The following is a 15,127-nucleotide window of genomic DNA, read 5'->3' as shown; positions in this document are numbered from 1 at the left end:
AAAATACATTTTTTGTTGCTGCTGTTGCTTATGATGCTGGGGATAGAATCCAGGACCTTATACACAGTAGGCTTTACCACTGACCTACATTCTTTTAATTTTCATTTCCAGGTCCCTAGAATAGAAAAGGAAAAACAGTAACATTTATAGTCATTGTTATTACTAATATATATTGTTTGTAAAGGAAAAGATAGCAAATAAAACAGTAAAGAAAAGATGTATGAGTTTGCTACCCCAAACCTCCAAGTTGTAATAATACTAAATACAAGATAGCATAGGAAGAATAGGTTGCCTTATTAGGGACGAATTCAGTGCTCAGTATTTGGAGTCAGAATTTAATAGTAAGAATTTTTTCATTCTGATTTTCTTTTAGTGGAACTATTCTAAATACTGGCACATGGTTGTAATTTTTGCTGTAAATTTTAAGTAAAATTTTTGTCTTCATAGCTTCAGAGGCCTGGTATAGAAGATGTTGCTGTGCTAAAGAAAGAACTGGTCCAAGTTCAAACTCTAATGGATAATATGACTTTGGAGCGTGAGAGAGAATCTGAAAAACTCAAAGATGAATGTAAAAAGTTACAAGCAGAATATGCTAACACAGAGGTAATGAAGTTAATGTGTTTAAATGTGATTGAGAGTATTGTTGAGTAAAACCTACATTTGGTTTTTGCTGAGTGGCCTTTCAGAATGCCTTCATTTCATTCCATCTGAATGGTAATATATCTGTAGTCACTGTGGTTTGGTAGTCAATATGTCTTAATTTTATTTTATAAAGATTGGCACTTGGAGAGGAATATTTTCATAATAGATTATTTGATAAATAAAGGACACAAGTAAAGATATTTAAAGTTAAATTTATTCAAGGCTAGTTAATAAATTATAATTGAGTTTATCTTAATTTTGTAAGTATAAAGGAAGAATGATACTTAATACATATTCTACAATTACATCTATATTATAAATGCTGTTTCCCTTGTTTTCATTTTGGGGCTTGAACTTAGGCTGTGAGCTACTTGTTTGCTCATGACTGGCGCCGTACCACTTGAGCCATTTTTGATGACTTTAAAATTGCCTTACAAGTGAATTTCTGCTAGGTTTAAATTTTATTTGCTTTTTATTTTCCAAAATTATTTAAGATAGTTGTCATAAGCTGGCCTCCAGTGGCTTGCGCCTGTAATCCTAGGTACTCAGGAGGCTGAGATCTGAAGATCATGGTTTAAAGTTAGCCTGGGCAAGAAAATCTGTGAGATTCTTATCTCCAATAAAGTACTCAAAAAAGCCTGAAGTGGTCTTTGTGGTAGATTGCTTGCCTTCAGCGAAAGAAGCTCAGGGGCAGTTTCCAAGCCCAGAGTTAAAGCTCTAGGACTGGCCAAAAAATTTTTTTTTTGGTAATAATAACTTGAAATATTTTTGAGTTGTATCTTTCACTATTTCCATATGAAAAAATTAGTTTAATTCCTTTATCTCAATTGTTTATAACTTTATTAGATTTTAGCTTTTACTTTTTTCTGAATCTGTTGTATATATTTTATGAATTTAGTCCTACATATTTTTAGTTAAGTGATATAGGACTGGGAAGCCAGCAGTGAAACCCATTAAAGAGGGAAAAACTGCCTACCACTGGGTGCCGTGGCTCATACCTGTAATCCTAGCTACTCAAGAGGCTGAGATCTGTGGATCAAGGTTCAAATCCAGCCCCTACACAAGGACCTGAGACTCTTTATCTTCAATTAACCTCTAGAAAATGGGAAGTGGGGCTTGGTTCAGGGTAGGGAAGTAGCCTTGAGCTCAGGAACAGCACCCAAGCCAAGTTCAAGCTCCATCCCCCCCCCCCCCAAAAAAAAACCAACAACTGGAAGAGAGTGAGGGAAGGAGTTACATTGTACCTCCCTCAAAATGCAGTCATTATCTGACTCGTGAAACTGTAATCTTTCCTGTACATCATCTTTATAATAACAAGAAAAATAAAAAAAAATAAAGCCATTAAAGATACTTAAGATCCAGGAATTTATCACTTGGCATTTCTAGTTGGAGCTGAAGACAGAGAATGATTTACATTATTAAATATTTTAGTGTTCATAGTTTTTATTGAAAGCATTTACCTCGTGAATTGATTGGAAGTTACATGTTATTTCATAATATCTCCATATTTGAAAATGCTAAAACTTAACTTTGAGTGTGATCTTCAGTGGAAATTATTTGAAAAAGTTTTATTTGTATTCCAGATAAACTCATTTGTATCCTGGTGTTAAGTACAAAAATGTTTATTTCAGCATAGCCTATGTGTGCTAAAATGCATGCAAAGTTATACATGCAAATGTTTTTTTAAAAGTTATATTCATTTAATGCATCATTTTTATAGGCATATTTGGTCATTTATATCATGTAATCTGTGTGCTTTTGTCAGTCTTCCATCTTTCATCCATCATTTTATTATTTTTCTGCTTTCTAATGGAGATGCTTAAATTTGAGGTAATGTGTTTTAAAAAGCTTTTTTAATTTTAATAATATGCATAACCTATCACCTTCTAGTGTCTTTTATGTTTTCAGGTAATCTCAGAGCTTCAAAAACATGCTCATTCTTTTCGTTTTGCTATTAAGCACATTTTTTAACATATAGGCCCTGAGGCCTGAGCACTGTCCTTGAGTTTTCGCAAGGCTAGCACTCTACCACGTGGGCCACAGCACTACTACTGGCTTTTTCTGTTTATGTGGTACCCAGGAACTGAATACAGGGCTTCATGCATACTAAGCAGGCACTCTACTACTAAGCCACACTTCTGGCCCCTAAAGTGATTTTTTAATGCTAGCAGGATATTGAAGCAATACTTCTAAAGTATTCTAAAGCACCAACAGGATGTTTGATAAAATATTGTTCCTTAAAGCAATTCAGTGTTGAATTCAGTAACATGGTGTCAAGAAAATACAAACTTGTATAGAATCTAATGTGCTGTTTCTGTAGCAATAGCTATCAAGTGCCTACACTTACAATTACTCCAGCAAGTACTTTTTTGTATTAAGTGGCAGAAACTACTTTAGGTGTTAGAAATATAAAACTAAGATGAGACACTTGCAATCAGACAATATGTACTTAAACTAATTGGGACATCTGCTAGTGTGTTAGTTTTCATTGCTGTGAAAAATACCTGCAATAAACAATTTGCAAGGAAGAAAGATTTGTTTATCTTACTGTTTCAGAGGTTTCACTTCAGGGTTGGCTGAATCAATTGCTTTGACCTTGATGTGTGGCAGAATATCATGACAGTGTGGCAGAGGCAGTTTACTTCAAACAGGCAAGCAGCAGAATGGAAGGGGGTCTGGGGACAGAATAGAACCATCAAAAATTTGCTCCCAGTAACCTCCTGCCTACCACTAGGCCCAACCTCTGAAAGTTTTCATCACCTCCCAATAAGGCCAGCAAATAGAATCCAACAGTAGACCAATCCATTGATTAGGTTCAAGGCCTCACAATCCATTTACCTGCCAATGCTTGGGTCCATCACCTCAGGCCAGTCCCTCTAGCTCTTGAATCTTTTAGGGGTGTCTTTCATATCCCAACCATAATGTGACAGAAAGGTAACAAAGATGTTAAGAAGATTGCACATTGTGCTGTGGTGAAATATGTGAGGCAGGTATAGGTAGAATAGTCAGGATCATCTTAAGGAGGATCTAAGTGATAAAGTGAGGGAGAATCATGGTGAAGCACTGAATGTGTAGATTCCTGGGAAGATATAACAAATGCTGAAATCAAAAGTGTAGATGAGCTTGTCAGTTAAGCAGCAAGAAGACTTAGTGTATCAAGAACAGAGATCCTTCAGTTCAGTCATTGTTTTATGTGAAGAGGGAACATATATTATTTCTTTGAAATTGGTCTTTTAAAAATTATTTCCCCAACATAAGCACAACTCACCATTATTATAAAAGATTGAAGCAGTTGCAATTGATCCTCTCTCTCCCCTTCTTCATAGCTAACGTCTAACTTTTAGAATGTACTCTTCCAATGGCTTGCTTTCTTGTGAGAGATTTTTCATGACCAAATTTTAAAAAATTAAGGGTTTACCTTTATCTTTGTAAAAATTTAGGTTTTAAAAAATATTGAAATATAATGTAGAAAAGATAAATAAGACACCTAAATTTCTAGTTCTTTAATTGGCATTATTGTCACAGTGAATTAGTTGTTTACTTGTTTCTTCTTTAAAATGAAAGCACTCATTTGTTCTATATGCATGTGTAACTATTAATATACCAAAACTAAAATTATTTCTGAGAGAAATTAGTATTACAAAGGTTATTCAGTAAAAAAGATATAGGCAATGGGAAAAACTAACAAAAAAGCAAAGGCAGCAAGCAATATTAGAAATATTGCTTTGTTCATGGAATTTGCAGGAAACCAGTCTTTTTTTGTCGGTTGTAGGACTTGAATTTTGCACCTGAGCACTGCCCTGAGCTCTTCAGTTCAAGGGTAGAATTCTACTCCTTGAGACACAGCACCACTTTGGGTTTTCTGGTAGTTAACTGGAGATAAGAGTCTCATGGACTTTTATGCCGAGGCTGGCTTTGAACTGTGATCCTCAGATATCAGCCTCCTGACTAGCTAGGATTACAGGCGTGAACCACCAGCGCCCACCCAGGAAACCATTCTCAAAAAACAGCAGTCTTTTAATTGTTTGACTTTCAAGAATAGTAAGTTCACATTTCCAAGATCTTTGCTTATCTGATTTTCTCGTTTTTTTTTTTTTTTAAGAACCAGTTATTTTAATAATGAACATTAATTTTCATGGATTTAAAAATGTAAAAGTGCACTAAAGCACTTTTTTTTTTTTTGCCAGTCCTGGGCTTTGGCTCAGGGCCTGAGCACTGTCCTTGGACTTTCTCAAGGCTAGAGCTCTACCACTTGAGCCTCAGCACCACTTCCGGCTTTTTTTTTGTATGTATGTGGTACCAAGGAATCGAACCCGGGTCTTTGTGCATGCTAGGCAAGCACTTTAACCACTAGGCCAAACTCCCAGCCCTAAAGCACTTTTTTTTTAAGAGTTGGCACTTTGTCATTTAAACCACATCTCCATTTCTGCACTCTTGCTGGAGACACTAAAGCAAGTTTATTTTTTTCTGTAACTTTTATACCTGTTCATTGAGAGATTTGACTTAGTGAAATCACATTTAATTTTAGTCACTTCGTAGGACAATTACTTTTTGATTATAATCAGAAAGATCAAAGATTAAAGTTTGACATGTTTGGATATATATACCTCAGAAGGAAAAACTTTTTGCTGTGGAAATTCAGAGAAAATGATTTCAGAGGATTAAAGTATTACTATTTTAAAACCAATAAGGTTCACAGCTGATCTTTGGATAGATAAATATGTTTCAGTTTATATATCACAAAATAAATGAAGTTGTGCATGTTGGATAAATTTTTAAATTAATTTTAAATACCTCTTAAAGGATGAGGCAGAAGAGAGATTATTCAAGTAAATAAAGAGTTTAGAAGTTTCAAGTATTTACTATTTCAGTTTAGTCACATCAAAATAAATATATATGCACTCTTAAAATTTTTATTTTTTTCTCATTATTTTATTTTATTTTTTAGGCTACAATAAGCCAGCTAAAGAGTGAACTTGCCAAAGGCCCTCAGGAAGTTGCTGTGTATGTACACGAACTACAAAAACTTAAAAGTTCAATTAATGAATTAACACAAAAAAATCAGGTGAGAACTTTAAAGCTACATAGTGATCAATTCATTTTTATCGATCTTAAATTTTCATTTATATATTTATGTATTCTAGGTCAAGAAAATGTCTTTATTTGTTATATGTATGTACATTAGTTTGCATAATTTTAGGGGTAGGGGTTATTAATATTAATTCTTTTCTACCTATTTCTTTACTTTCTTGGTGGTGAGAAAATATAAACCTATTTAAAAAAAACTCTTGGGGGGCCGGGAGTTTGGCCTAGTGGTAGAGTGCTTGCCTAGCATGCACGAAGACCCAGGTTCGATTCCTCGCTACCACGTACATAGAAAAAAAGCCGGAAGTGGTGCTGAGACTCAAGTGGTAGAGTGTTAAGCCTTGAGAAAGTCCAAGGACAGTGCTCAGGCCCTGAACCCAAGCCCAGGACTGGCAAAAAAAAAAAACAAAAAAAAAACTCTTGGGCCAGGAGCATAACCTAGTGGTAAAGTGCTTGCCTTGCATGCACAAAGCCCTTAGGTTCAATTCCTTGGTACCCACTTACACGGAGAATACTGGAAGTGGCACGGTAGCTCAAGCAGCAGAGTGCTAGCTTTGAGCAAAAAGTGTCCAAGGACAGTGCCCAGGCCCTGAGTTCAAGCCCCAGAACTGACAACAACAAAAAAATACAAAACCAAACAAAATAATAACTCTTCAGAGATGTGATGAATATATTGGCTTTGCTTTAATTATTTCAACCTAATTTTTAAATTTTATTTTTTTTTTGTTGGTTGTGGAACTTGAACTTTGGCCTGGGTACTGTCCCTGAGTTCTTCAGCTCAATGCTACCGCCTTACCCCTTGAGCCACAATGCCACTTAATTAATTGAGATAAAAGTCTCACAGACATTAGTGCCTGGGATGGCTTTGAACCTCAGTTCTCAGATCTCAGCCTCCTGAGTAGCTAGGATTACAGGCATGAGCTATTGTGTCCCGCTATAGTGTCTTCTTATCCTAACTTTTTCTCCCAGTAGTTAAAATTTTGGATCTGCATTTTATGTATTAACTTGTTAATTTGAAATCTTCAATTTTAGTTGAACTGAGAGTCCATACTTAACATTTAACTTAACTGATCTAGATCTTTGATTAAGGATATTAGTTATATTTCACACATGATGAAGCTGGTAAAATAAAATATGAGGCAGGTAAGTGTTATTTTTTATATACCCCCAAAATTTGAACTAGCTTTAGTCTTTATTAAAATAAGGAAAAATTTACTCAGTGGGAGTAGGTACTCTAGCACAGTGGATAATGGTGATGTTATGACTCTAGTCAACTAAAATTACAAAGTCCAGAACAGAATTGGCTTGATGTAAGTAAGCATATATTTCTAAATTTTAACTCACATAGGAGCAAGCATTTATTTCCATATATTGAATATCCTAAATAATCCAATAGATTTTAGTGTTTTCAGTTTTTTTTCACATTTTTTGGCACTTTGTAAGTTTACTCATATGGATCAATAGTAAAATCCTAAGTTAGAATATAATTATTGGTTAGAATGGTTTGTTTTACATTGTAATGTTGACATTTACTAGCAAATAGTATGGCTCCAATATATTTTTAAATTGATTTTCTAGAACTTAACAGAAAAATTGCTGAAGAAGGAACTGGCTTATTCCCAGTTAGAGGAGAAGCATAATGAAGAGCTTGTCAGTAAAAAGAATTTACAAGCCACACTTCATCAAAAGGACTTAGACTGTCAACAGCTTCAGTCAAGGTTATCTGCATCTGAAACTTCACTGCAGAGGATACAGGTAGAACTAAGTGAGAAAGGAGAGTCTACTCAGAAGCTCAAAGAAGAATTATCTGAAGTAGAGACCAAGTACCAGCATCTTAAAGCAGAATTTAAACAACTACAACAACAAAGAGAAGAAAAGGAGCAGCATGGGTTACAACTCCAAGGTGAAATTAACCAAGTAAGAGATGTTGGGACTTTTAGAACATTTTAATAGTATATATTAGATGTACAGAGGAGCTTCACTGTGGCATTTTCACGCATACATATAATGTACGCTGATCAAACTCAACTTTTTTTTTTTTTTTTTGGTCAGTTGTTGGGCTTTATCCTCTGAGCTTGGGCATTGTCCCTGATCTCTTTTACTCAAGACTAGCACTCTACTTCTTTGAGCCACAGCTCCACTTCCGGTTTTCCACTGGTTAATTGGAGATAAGAGTCTTCTGAACTTTCCTAGTTCATGAGACTGGTCTGGCTTTGAACCAGGAGCCTCAGATCTCAGCATCCTGAGATAACAGGTGTGAGCCTGTGGTACCTGGCAAACACACTTCCTTAAGATCTTAGTTTTATTTATTGCAATGCTCCCTATGGTTTCCTCTTGGTGTACTTTATTAATACTTTAATACTTATAATTTTTATATCCTCAAATGTCAGATCTCTATTTATTTTTAATTTATTTTTGGTCGGTGGTGGGACTTGAACTCTGGGCCTGGGTGCTGTCCCTGAGCTCTTCAGATCAAGGCTAGTACTCTACTACTTTGAGCCACAGTGCCACTTCTCAGATCTCATTTTGAAAAATTTGGTTCTTTTAAGAAAAAGGGTAGTCTTATCGCATTGTTTTGAAGCACGTATGATTTAATTTAGATAAATTGTTTAAAATGTTATTTGGCATATGATAGGTACCTATTAAGAAAGTGACTATCTTGCATGTAAGAATATTTATCTTCACTTTTTTTGTTTTAAAATGTAATTATTATAAAACTAACAATATAAATATTAGGTATTTTAAAGATACTTTACACTGTTACTAGTTTTTAAAATTTGCATATTGCATTAATCCACACCCCAGGAGACTGTGAACTTTATAATTTGAAAATTTCATTTCATTTTATGCTCTGAAAACCTCTCAAGCTCAAAGATTTCAATAAGAAACCTTTTTCTTTTCCTTTTTTAAATATCTTCAAAGAGAGTAGGAATGACAATTTATTCATTGTATTATTAGCACCCTTTAAAATGCTGGTAAAATTACGTAGTTGACATTGTATTATTAGCACCCTTTAAAATGCTGGTAAAATTACGTAGTTGACAATTGTCAAGACTTGGTTCATATGCTTTATGTTTTTGTTCATGAACACATCTAAAATAATCATAGACGGATAAGGATTTATTACACATTACTAAAAAAGTAGATGTCATCATGTAGTCAATTTGATTTATTTTTTTGGTTCTGTGGTTAGAACCCTAGTCTCCTTTCCTTAAAATTTGAGCTACATCTCCAGTTTCAGCATCTTGCTAGTTAATTGGAAATTGTCTCTCAGATTTGTCTGCCCAAATGGCTCTAAAGTGTAATCTTCAGACTCAGCCTCCTGAGTAGTTAGGATATACAAACCCCAGTTATTTAATTCTTTTAAAAAAAGGTTATTATAAAGATGATGTACAGGGGATTTTATAGTTATATGTCAGTACATTTGTTTTTGAACAATGTCACCTCTTCCCTCCTTTTCTTCCAGTTTTTCTCTCCCATATCCTTCATTAGTTGTATAGTTCATTTTCAACATAGTGAATATCAGTGCTGCATTTGTTTAACCTTTTGTCCTACTATTTTTGTGCTCCCCTACACTTTCCCCCAAACAGATGAACTTATATATAAGACAAAAAGTGAAGAAAACAAAAACAATAACAAAGGAGAAAAAGAAAAATACCAAAAACCTCTTGTTTCCATTTCATTTCGATAAACATAATTTTCTGTGATCATTTGCATATAGCTTTTGAGCCTTTGTGATTCTCTCCTAAGAACATCCTCCTCTTGTCTCACTTGAGAATATCTATAGTTTTGTATAATGTATCATGTTTAAGTGTATTTATTGTCTTTTATCGAGTATGTTTGCTTGTAGATTTATAGGCACATTTTAGTTACAACAAATCAGATCAAGAAGACCATGCAGTCTAATATTTCTTTGGGTCTGTCTTACTTCACTTGACATTTTTTTCCCCCAAGTCTTTCCATTTCTTTATGAATGGTGCAATTGCATTGTTTCTTATGGAAGCATAGAATTCCATTGTGTTTATACAACCCCCTCCCACTTTTTTTCTTTTTTTCAGTCATGTAGGGAATATACTTAAAATGTTAGGAATTTTTCATTAATTTTTTAATGTATAGAAGGGTTACAGTTATATTCGCCAGGTAAATGGTACATTAATTCTCACACATTGATATCCCTTTTTATGTTTTTGTCCCCATTTCCCTCCCCCCAACCCTTCCCCTTATTTTTTCCCTCCTATATCAAATAAACAAGTAAACATCTATATAATATACCAGGTAACAAAAAGTGGAATACAATATGAGATTAACCAAAGGCCAACACAAGAGAAGAGAGAAAAACATAATACATTAAGAATAACAGTCACTCATAATTAAGCTCTTGTTTCTATGTCCTGGAGTTCCATTAATTTGGCCTCATCCTATATGGTCTTATGTATCTAGGGTTTGAGCTATTATAATTCTCTACTAGGAGAGTTCTAGATGTATACTAATTATTACAGATGAGGGAAACCATTAAGCCTATATTCCTTTGGGTCTGGCTTACTTTGCTTAATGTGATTTTTTTCCAAGCCTTTCCATTTCCTTACAAATGGTACAGTGTCATTCTTTCTGATGATGGCATAGAATTCCATTGTGTATAAATAACACATCTTGTTGATCCAGTCATCAACTGAGAAGCATCTGGGTTGGTTCCATATCTTCGCTATTACATACTGTTAAGAACAGTGATCGAGGACTATCAATACCAAACTTCAAGTTTTGTTCCAAGTCCATAGTAATAAAAACAGATTGGTATTGGTACAAGAACAGCCTCTTCAATAATGGTGTTGGCAGAATTGTCCAATCATATGCAGAAAACTAAAACTAGGTAGATCCTCATGTGAGCCTGTACCAGAATCGTTTCTAAATGGATCAAAGATTTCACTGTAAGGCCAAATACCACCAAAGCATTGCAAGAAGGGGAAGCACCAGGGCTCCTTGGCATTGCTTGAAACTTCCTAATTAAGGATCCAGAATTACAGCAAATCAAAGAAAGACTTGATAAATGGATTGCATCAAACTGAGGAGTTTCTGCAATGCAAAGAACATAGCTACCAAGATAATTAGAAAACCCACAGAATTGGAGAAGAATTTTTACTGACTATGCATCAGACAAGGGTTTCATATCTAAAATATTCTTAGAACTCAAAAAAATTAAATCTCCCAAAATAAATCCTCAGAGAAACAACAACCCAATTAATAAATGGGATAAAGACTTAGAAACTTCTCAGAAGAGAAAGTAAGAATGGCCAATATATACATGAAGAAATGTTCAACATCTCTGGCCATAGAAGAAAGATATGCAAATCAAGACAACATTGAGATTCCACCTCAACCTAATTAGAATCGAGAAAACTTACAGTAACAGATGCTGTTGGGGTGTGGCCAAAAGGAAACATTTCTACACTGTTGGTATATCTCATTTGAAAGCATGGTAGACTTATTCAACCACTTCGGAAAGCAGTATGAAAGGTCCTCAAAAGGCTCTAAATATAGAACTTCCCCATGACCCAGCAATTACACTCCTGGGCATTTATCCAATAGACCACAAATAAGTCCATACGAAAGCTACCAGCAGAACCATGTTATTGCAGCATTACTTAATTCTTAGAAATTATCATGTAATCTCAAATAGCATAGTAGTTGATAAGCATGGACTTGAGTTCCAATAACCTGAGTTCTAGTCAGTAGGCTGCAAGTTATGTGATCATGAGAAAATTACTTACTTTTTGCCTTAGTTTATTCATCTATAATGTGAGAATAATAATGGAACTTTCCTCATAGGGTTGTTCTAAATCTTAGTTATTTGTGAAATATTTAGATTATCTGAAATTTGAACATTGCTAGGAGTATAATGAATATAACCCCATGTAAGTATTTGAGACTCAGTTTATTAAAAATATATCTCACAGTATGACTTAACATTCTATTCATAATTCTAATGTGTAGTATTTTCAAATTGGATTTAACAATTTATCAAATGATATAGGCATAATTGTTTAAGTGACTTTGGTCACTTAAAGTAGATGGACGAAAGTCCATCTACTTTAATTTGAGGTTTATTTATATATTAAAAATTAAGGATTTATCCAGAATCATAGAGCAGTAAATGAGAAAGCTATATTTATAATACAAATCTGGCAAAAAAAATCTAAAGAAGAAATTTTCCATGAAGCTAGGAACTATCATTTTCACAATTTTTTTCTCTAAAACCACAAGAAATAATATTTGTCTTTTCCTGGAAGAATTAGGGAGAATTCTTGGGAGAATTAGTGAACCTTTTCTCTCTTATTCTTAAGAACAAAGTTTGTATTAATTTAATAATTATTGAACAAATGATGGAAGTGTAACAAAGGAAAAGTGGATGGAGAAAAGGACTGGACAGACTTGCAAAGTAACAAAACACTATACATCATTGCCTTTTTCCATAACTATTCAAGTTAAATCTGAAAATATTAAAAATTGTTAGTCTTATGTCGTATTTTCTGTACTCTATAAACTTCACACATTTATACTCACATATTTCTTCACAAAATTCATACTTGAAATGAAAAAACAATGTCCTATAAGAAAACTGAAGCCAGGCACGGTAGCTCAAGCCTGTAATCCTAGCTACTCAGAAGGCTGAGATCTTAGGATGATGGTTCAAAGCCAGCCCAGGCACTAAACTCCCTGAGACACTTATCTCCAATTAACCACTAGAAAACCAGAAGTGGAACTGTGGCTCCAGGGGTAGAGCAGTACCCTTCAGCTGAACTACTAAGGGACAATGCCCAGGCACAGAGTTCAAGCCCCACGGCTGACCAAAAAAATAAATAAATAAAACTGAAATTCTTTGTTATGCAAGGAAATTCTCTGTAGCTATCAGAATGTTTGAAAAAAAATGGAATTTGTATTACTAAAATAAAACACATCTTATATCTAACTAAACACTAATCATTTACAAAAAACACATTTCTTTTATCCTTGTTTGTCTTCAGCACCCTTGGGCTTTTTCAAGGCTAGAGCTCTACCACTTGAACCAATGCACCATTTTTTCTATGTATGTGGTACCAAGGAATTGAACCTGGGTCTTTGTGGATGCTAGGCAAGCATTCTACCACTAGGCCAAACTCCCAGCCATCTATAAGCTTACTCATAATCGTTATTCGTTATAATTATGTGATTAAAATTCAGTTGCAATTTAAATTATTCTGTATATATTACGTTTCTTTTTTTTTCTTTATTATCAGAGTGATGTATGGAGGGGTTACAGTTACATTTATATTCGTTAGGTAGTGAATACATTACTTCTTGAACATTGTTACTTCTTCCCATGTTTTACCCCTACTTCTCTCTTCCAACCCCTCCCAAGTTGTAGATTTCATTTCCAATGTTTTGTCTTGTGAGTATCTTAGGTTTCTTTAATATAAGACAGTATACTGGTGAAAATAACATGTGATTTGGAAAGTAGTGTTTACACTCATATACATACATATACACATTTTTATTTCTTTTTTAAAGTTACATAACAAACTTTTGGAAACTGAACGCCAGTTAGGGGAAGCCCATGGTAGACTGAAAGAGCAGAGACAGCTTTCAAGTGAAAAGTTGATGGATAAAGAACAACAAGTAGCTGATTTACAACTCAAACTTTCTCGCTTAGAGGAGCAGGTAAGCTAACATTTTACATGTGTCAATACTACTAGAAAGTTCATTTGTAAACTTGAGGCATCTTAAATATGGGGATGGTTCAGCCTTTATCAAGAACTTTATTGGACTTTTATTCACTATAAATTACAAATTTTATTTTTCCTCAATAAAAACATCCTACTTACTAACTACAATTTTGCTTGTTTGAGACAAAGTCTTGCTATGTAACATACATAACTCAAGTTAGTCTTAAACTTACTGTCTTCCTGCCTCAGGCTGTAAAGTCTAGGATTATATATAAGTATACACTACCATGCCTAGTAACTACATCTTTAATTATGTGACTGATTCTATCCTAATGAAACTTGCAGTTTTTTACAATAGCATCCTTAAGTGGTTAGAGTAAACATTACTTCAAATGATATTTTGTATTTGAACAAATACTCAGGGTTAAAATTTGTAGTTTTATCAATAGATTTCCTTTAATTTAGATCTAATACTTTAGATATTATAGATTAGTTTTATTTCTGGTAAGTCATAACTATTGTAGAAAAAAGTAAAATAAATACTAATACTATTGCTTAGTTTTGTGTTACAAAGTATACAGTATTAATTCCCTGATCATATTGGTGTACAAAAATAATTATGAACTAAATAGCTTGGAGGGAGCTTTACTTTTTTTTTTTTTTATCTGTTGTGGGGCTTGAACTCTGGGCCTGGGCTGTCCCTGAGCTCTTGAGCTCAAGGCTACTACCCTACTCCTTAAGCCACTGCACCACTTCCTGTTTTCTAGTGGTTAATTGGAGATAAGAGTCTCAAGGACTTTAGTGCCTGTGCTTACTTTGCACTTTGATCCTCAGATCTCAGCCTCCTGAGTAGCTAGGATTCTAGTCATGAGCTACCGCACCCTGCGGGAGTTTTACTTTTTTAGGATAGAATTGAGTTTTAGAGAATAGATTCTTCATTATGAAATTTAAAATTTATAAATAATGAGATATTGCTTTTCAAATTGCTTTACTGTATTATTTGAATTAAATTTTCTGTTCAGATTGGAGAATTCAGGTAATATTTACCCAGATGCTTATGAATGTGCATACTATGCCATAGGTTGTTAACTGACAGTCTGCATTTTTTTAAGTTGAAGGAAAAAGTAACAAATACTACAGAATTACAACATCAGTTAGAGAAGACAAAGCAACAGCATCAAGAACAACAAGCCCTTCAGCAAAACACTACAGCAAAACTTCGAGAAGCTCAGGTAATTATAACCTGTTTTAATAATTAACCTGTTAACAAAAATTAACCGCATTCTTTCATTGTGATAGAACTAGATATTGAAAAACACTTAATTGTGAGGAATTTTGATTATTTTTCACTGTCTGGATAGTCAAGAAATTATTTTTGTTCATGGTGAAAGTTAAAATTTCTTATTACAAAAATTTTTTGTTTATACATTTATATAAGATGTTTCGTGTATCAAATTTCATTATATTAAGTTTTATGTTAAATTTCTAAATTTATGTTAAATGTACCTAGCTAATATATTTTATTGAAATTATTATTTTGTTTTTTATTGAAATATGTCTCATTAAATATTTAAAGTATTCCAATAAAATTGCTTGTTTTTTAAGTTAAATAAAAAACATTTTGTGTTTTCCACAAAAGAACTTATTTATTGGGCCGGGAGTTTGGCCTAGTGGTTAAAGTGCTTGCCTAGCATGCATGAAGA

The 15,127-nt window shown here is 33.8% G+C and overlaps 1 protein-coding gene across 2 annotated transcripts in view; it reads left to right on the top strand.

The window, feature by feature from the left end:
- The window catches only part of Eea1 (early endosome antigen 1), a 95,370-nt gene that overhangs the window by 46,455 nt on the left and 33,788 nt on the right, over positions 1–15,127 (top strand). For both annotated transcript variants that reach the window (XM_090328382.1, XM_090328381.1), the window contains 5 exons: positions 448–603; positions 5,591–5,707; positions 7,306–7,644; positions 13,270–13,419; positions 14,537–14,656. In XM_090328382.1, coding sequence (XP_090184508.1) covers positions 448–603; positions 5,591–5,707; positions 7,306–7,644; positions 13,270–13,419; positions 14,537–14,656 — 882 coding nt within the window. The remainder of the gene's footprint in view (positions 1–447; positions 604–5,590; positions 5,708–7,305; positions 7,645–13,269; positions 13,420–14,536; positions 14,657–15,127) is intronic.

Source organism: Megascapheus bottae, chromosome 2, assembly GCF_031878675.1.
Source record: "Megascapheus bottae isolate mThoBot1 chromosome 2, mThoBot2.hap1, whole genome shotgun sequence".
Taxonomy (NCBI): domain Eukaryota; kingdom Metazoa; phylum Chordata; class Mammalia; order Rodentia; family Geomyidae; genus Megascapheus; species Megascapheus bottae.
Note: the sequence above shows the minus strand (reverse complement) of the source record. Positions and strands in the feature narration are given on the sequence as shown.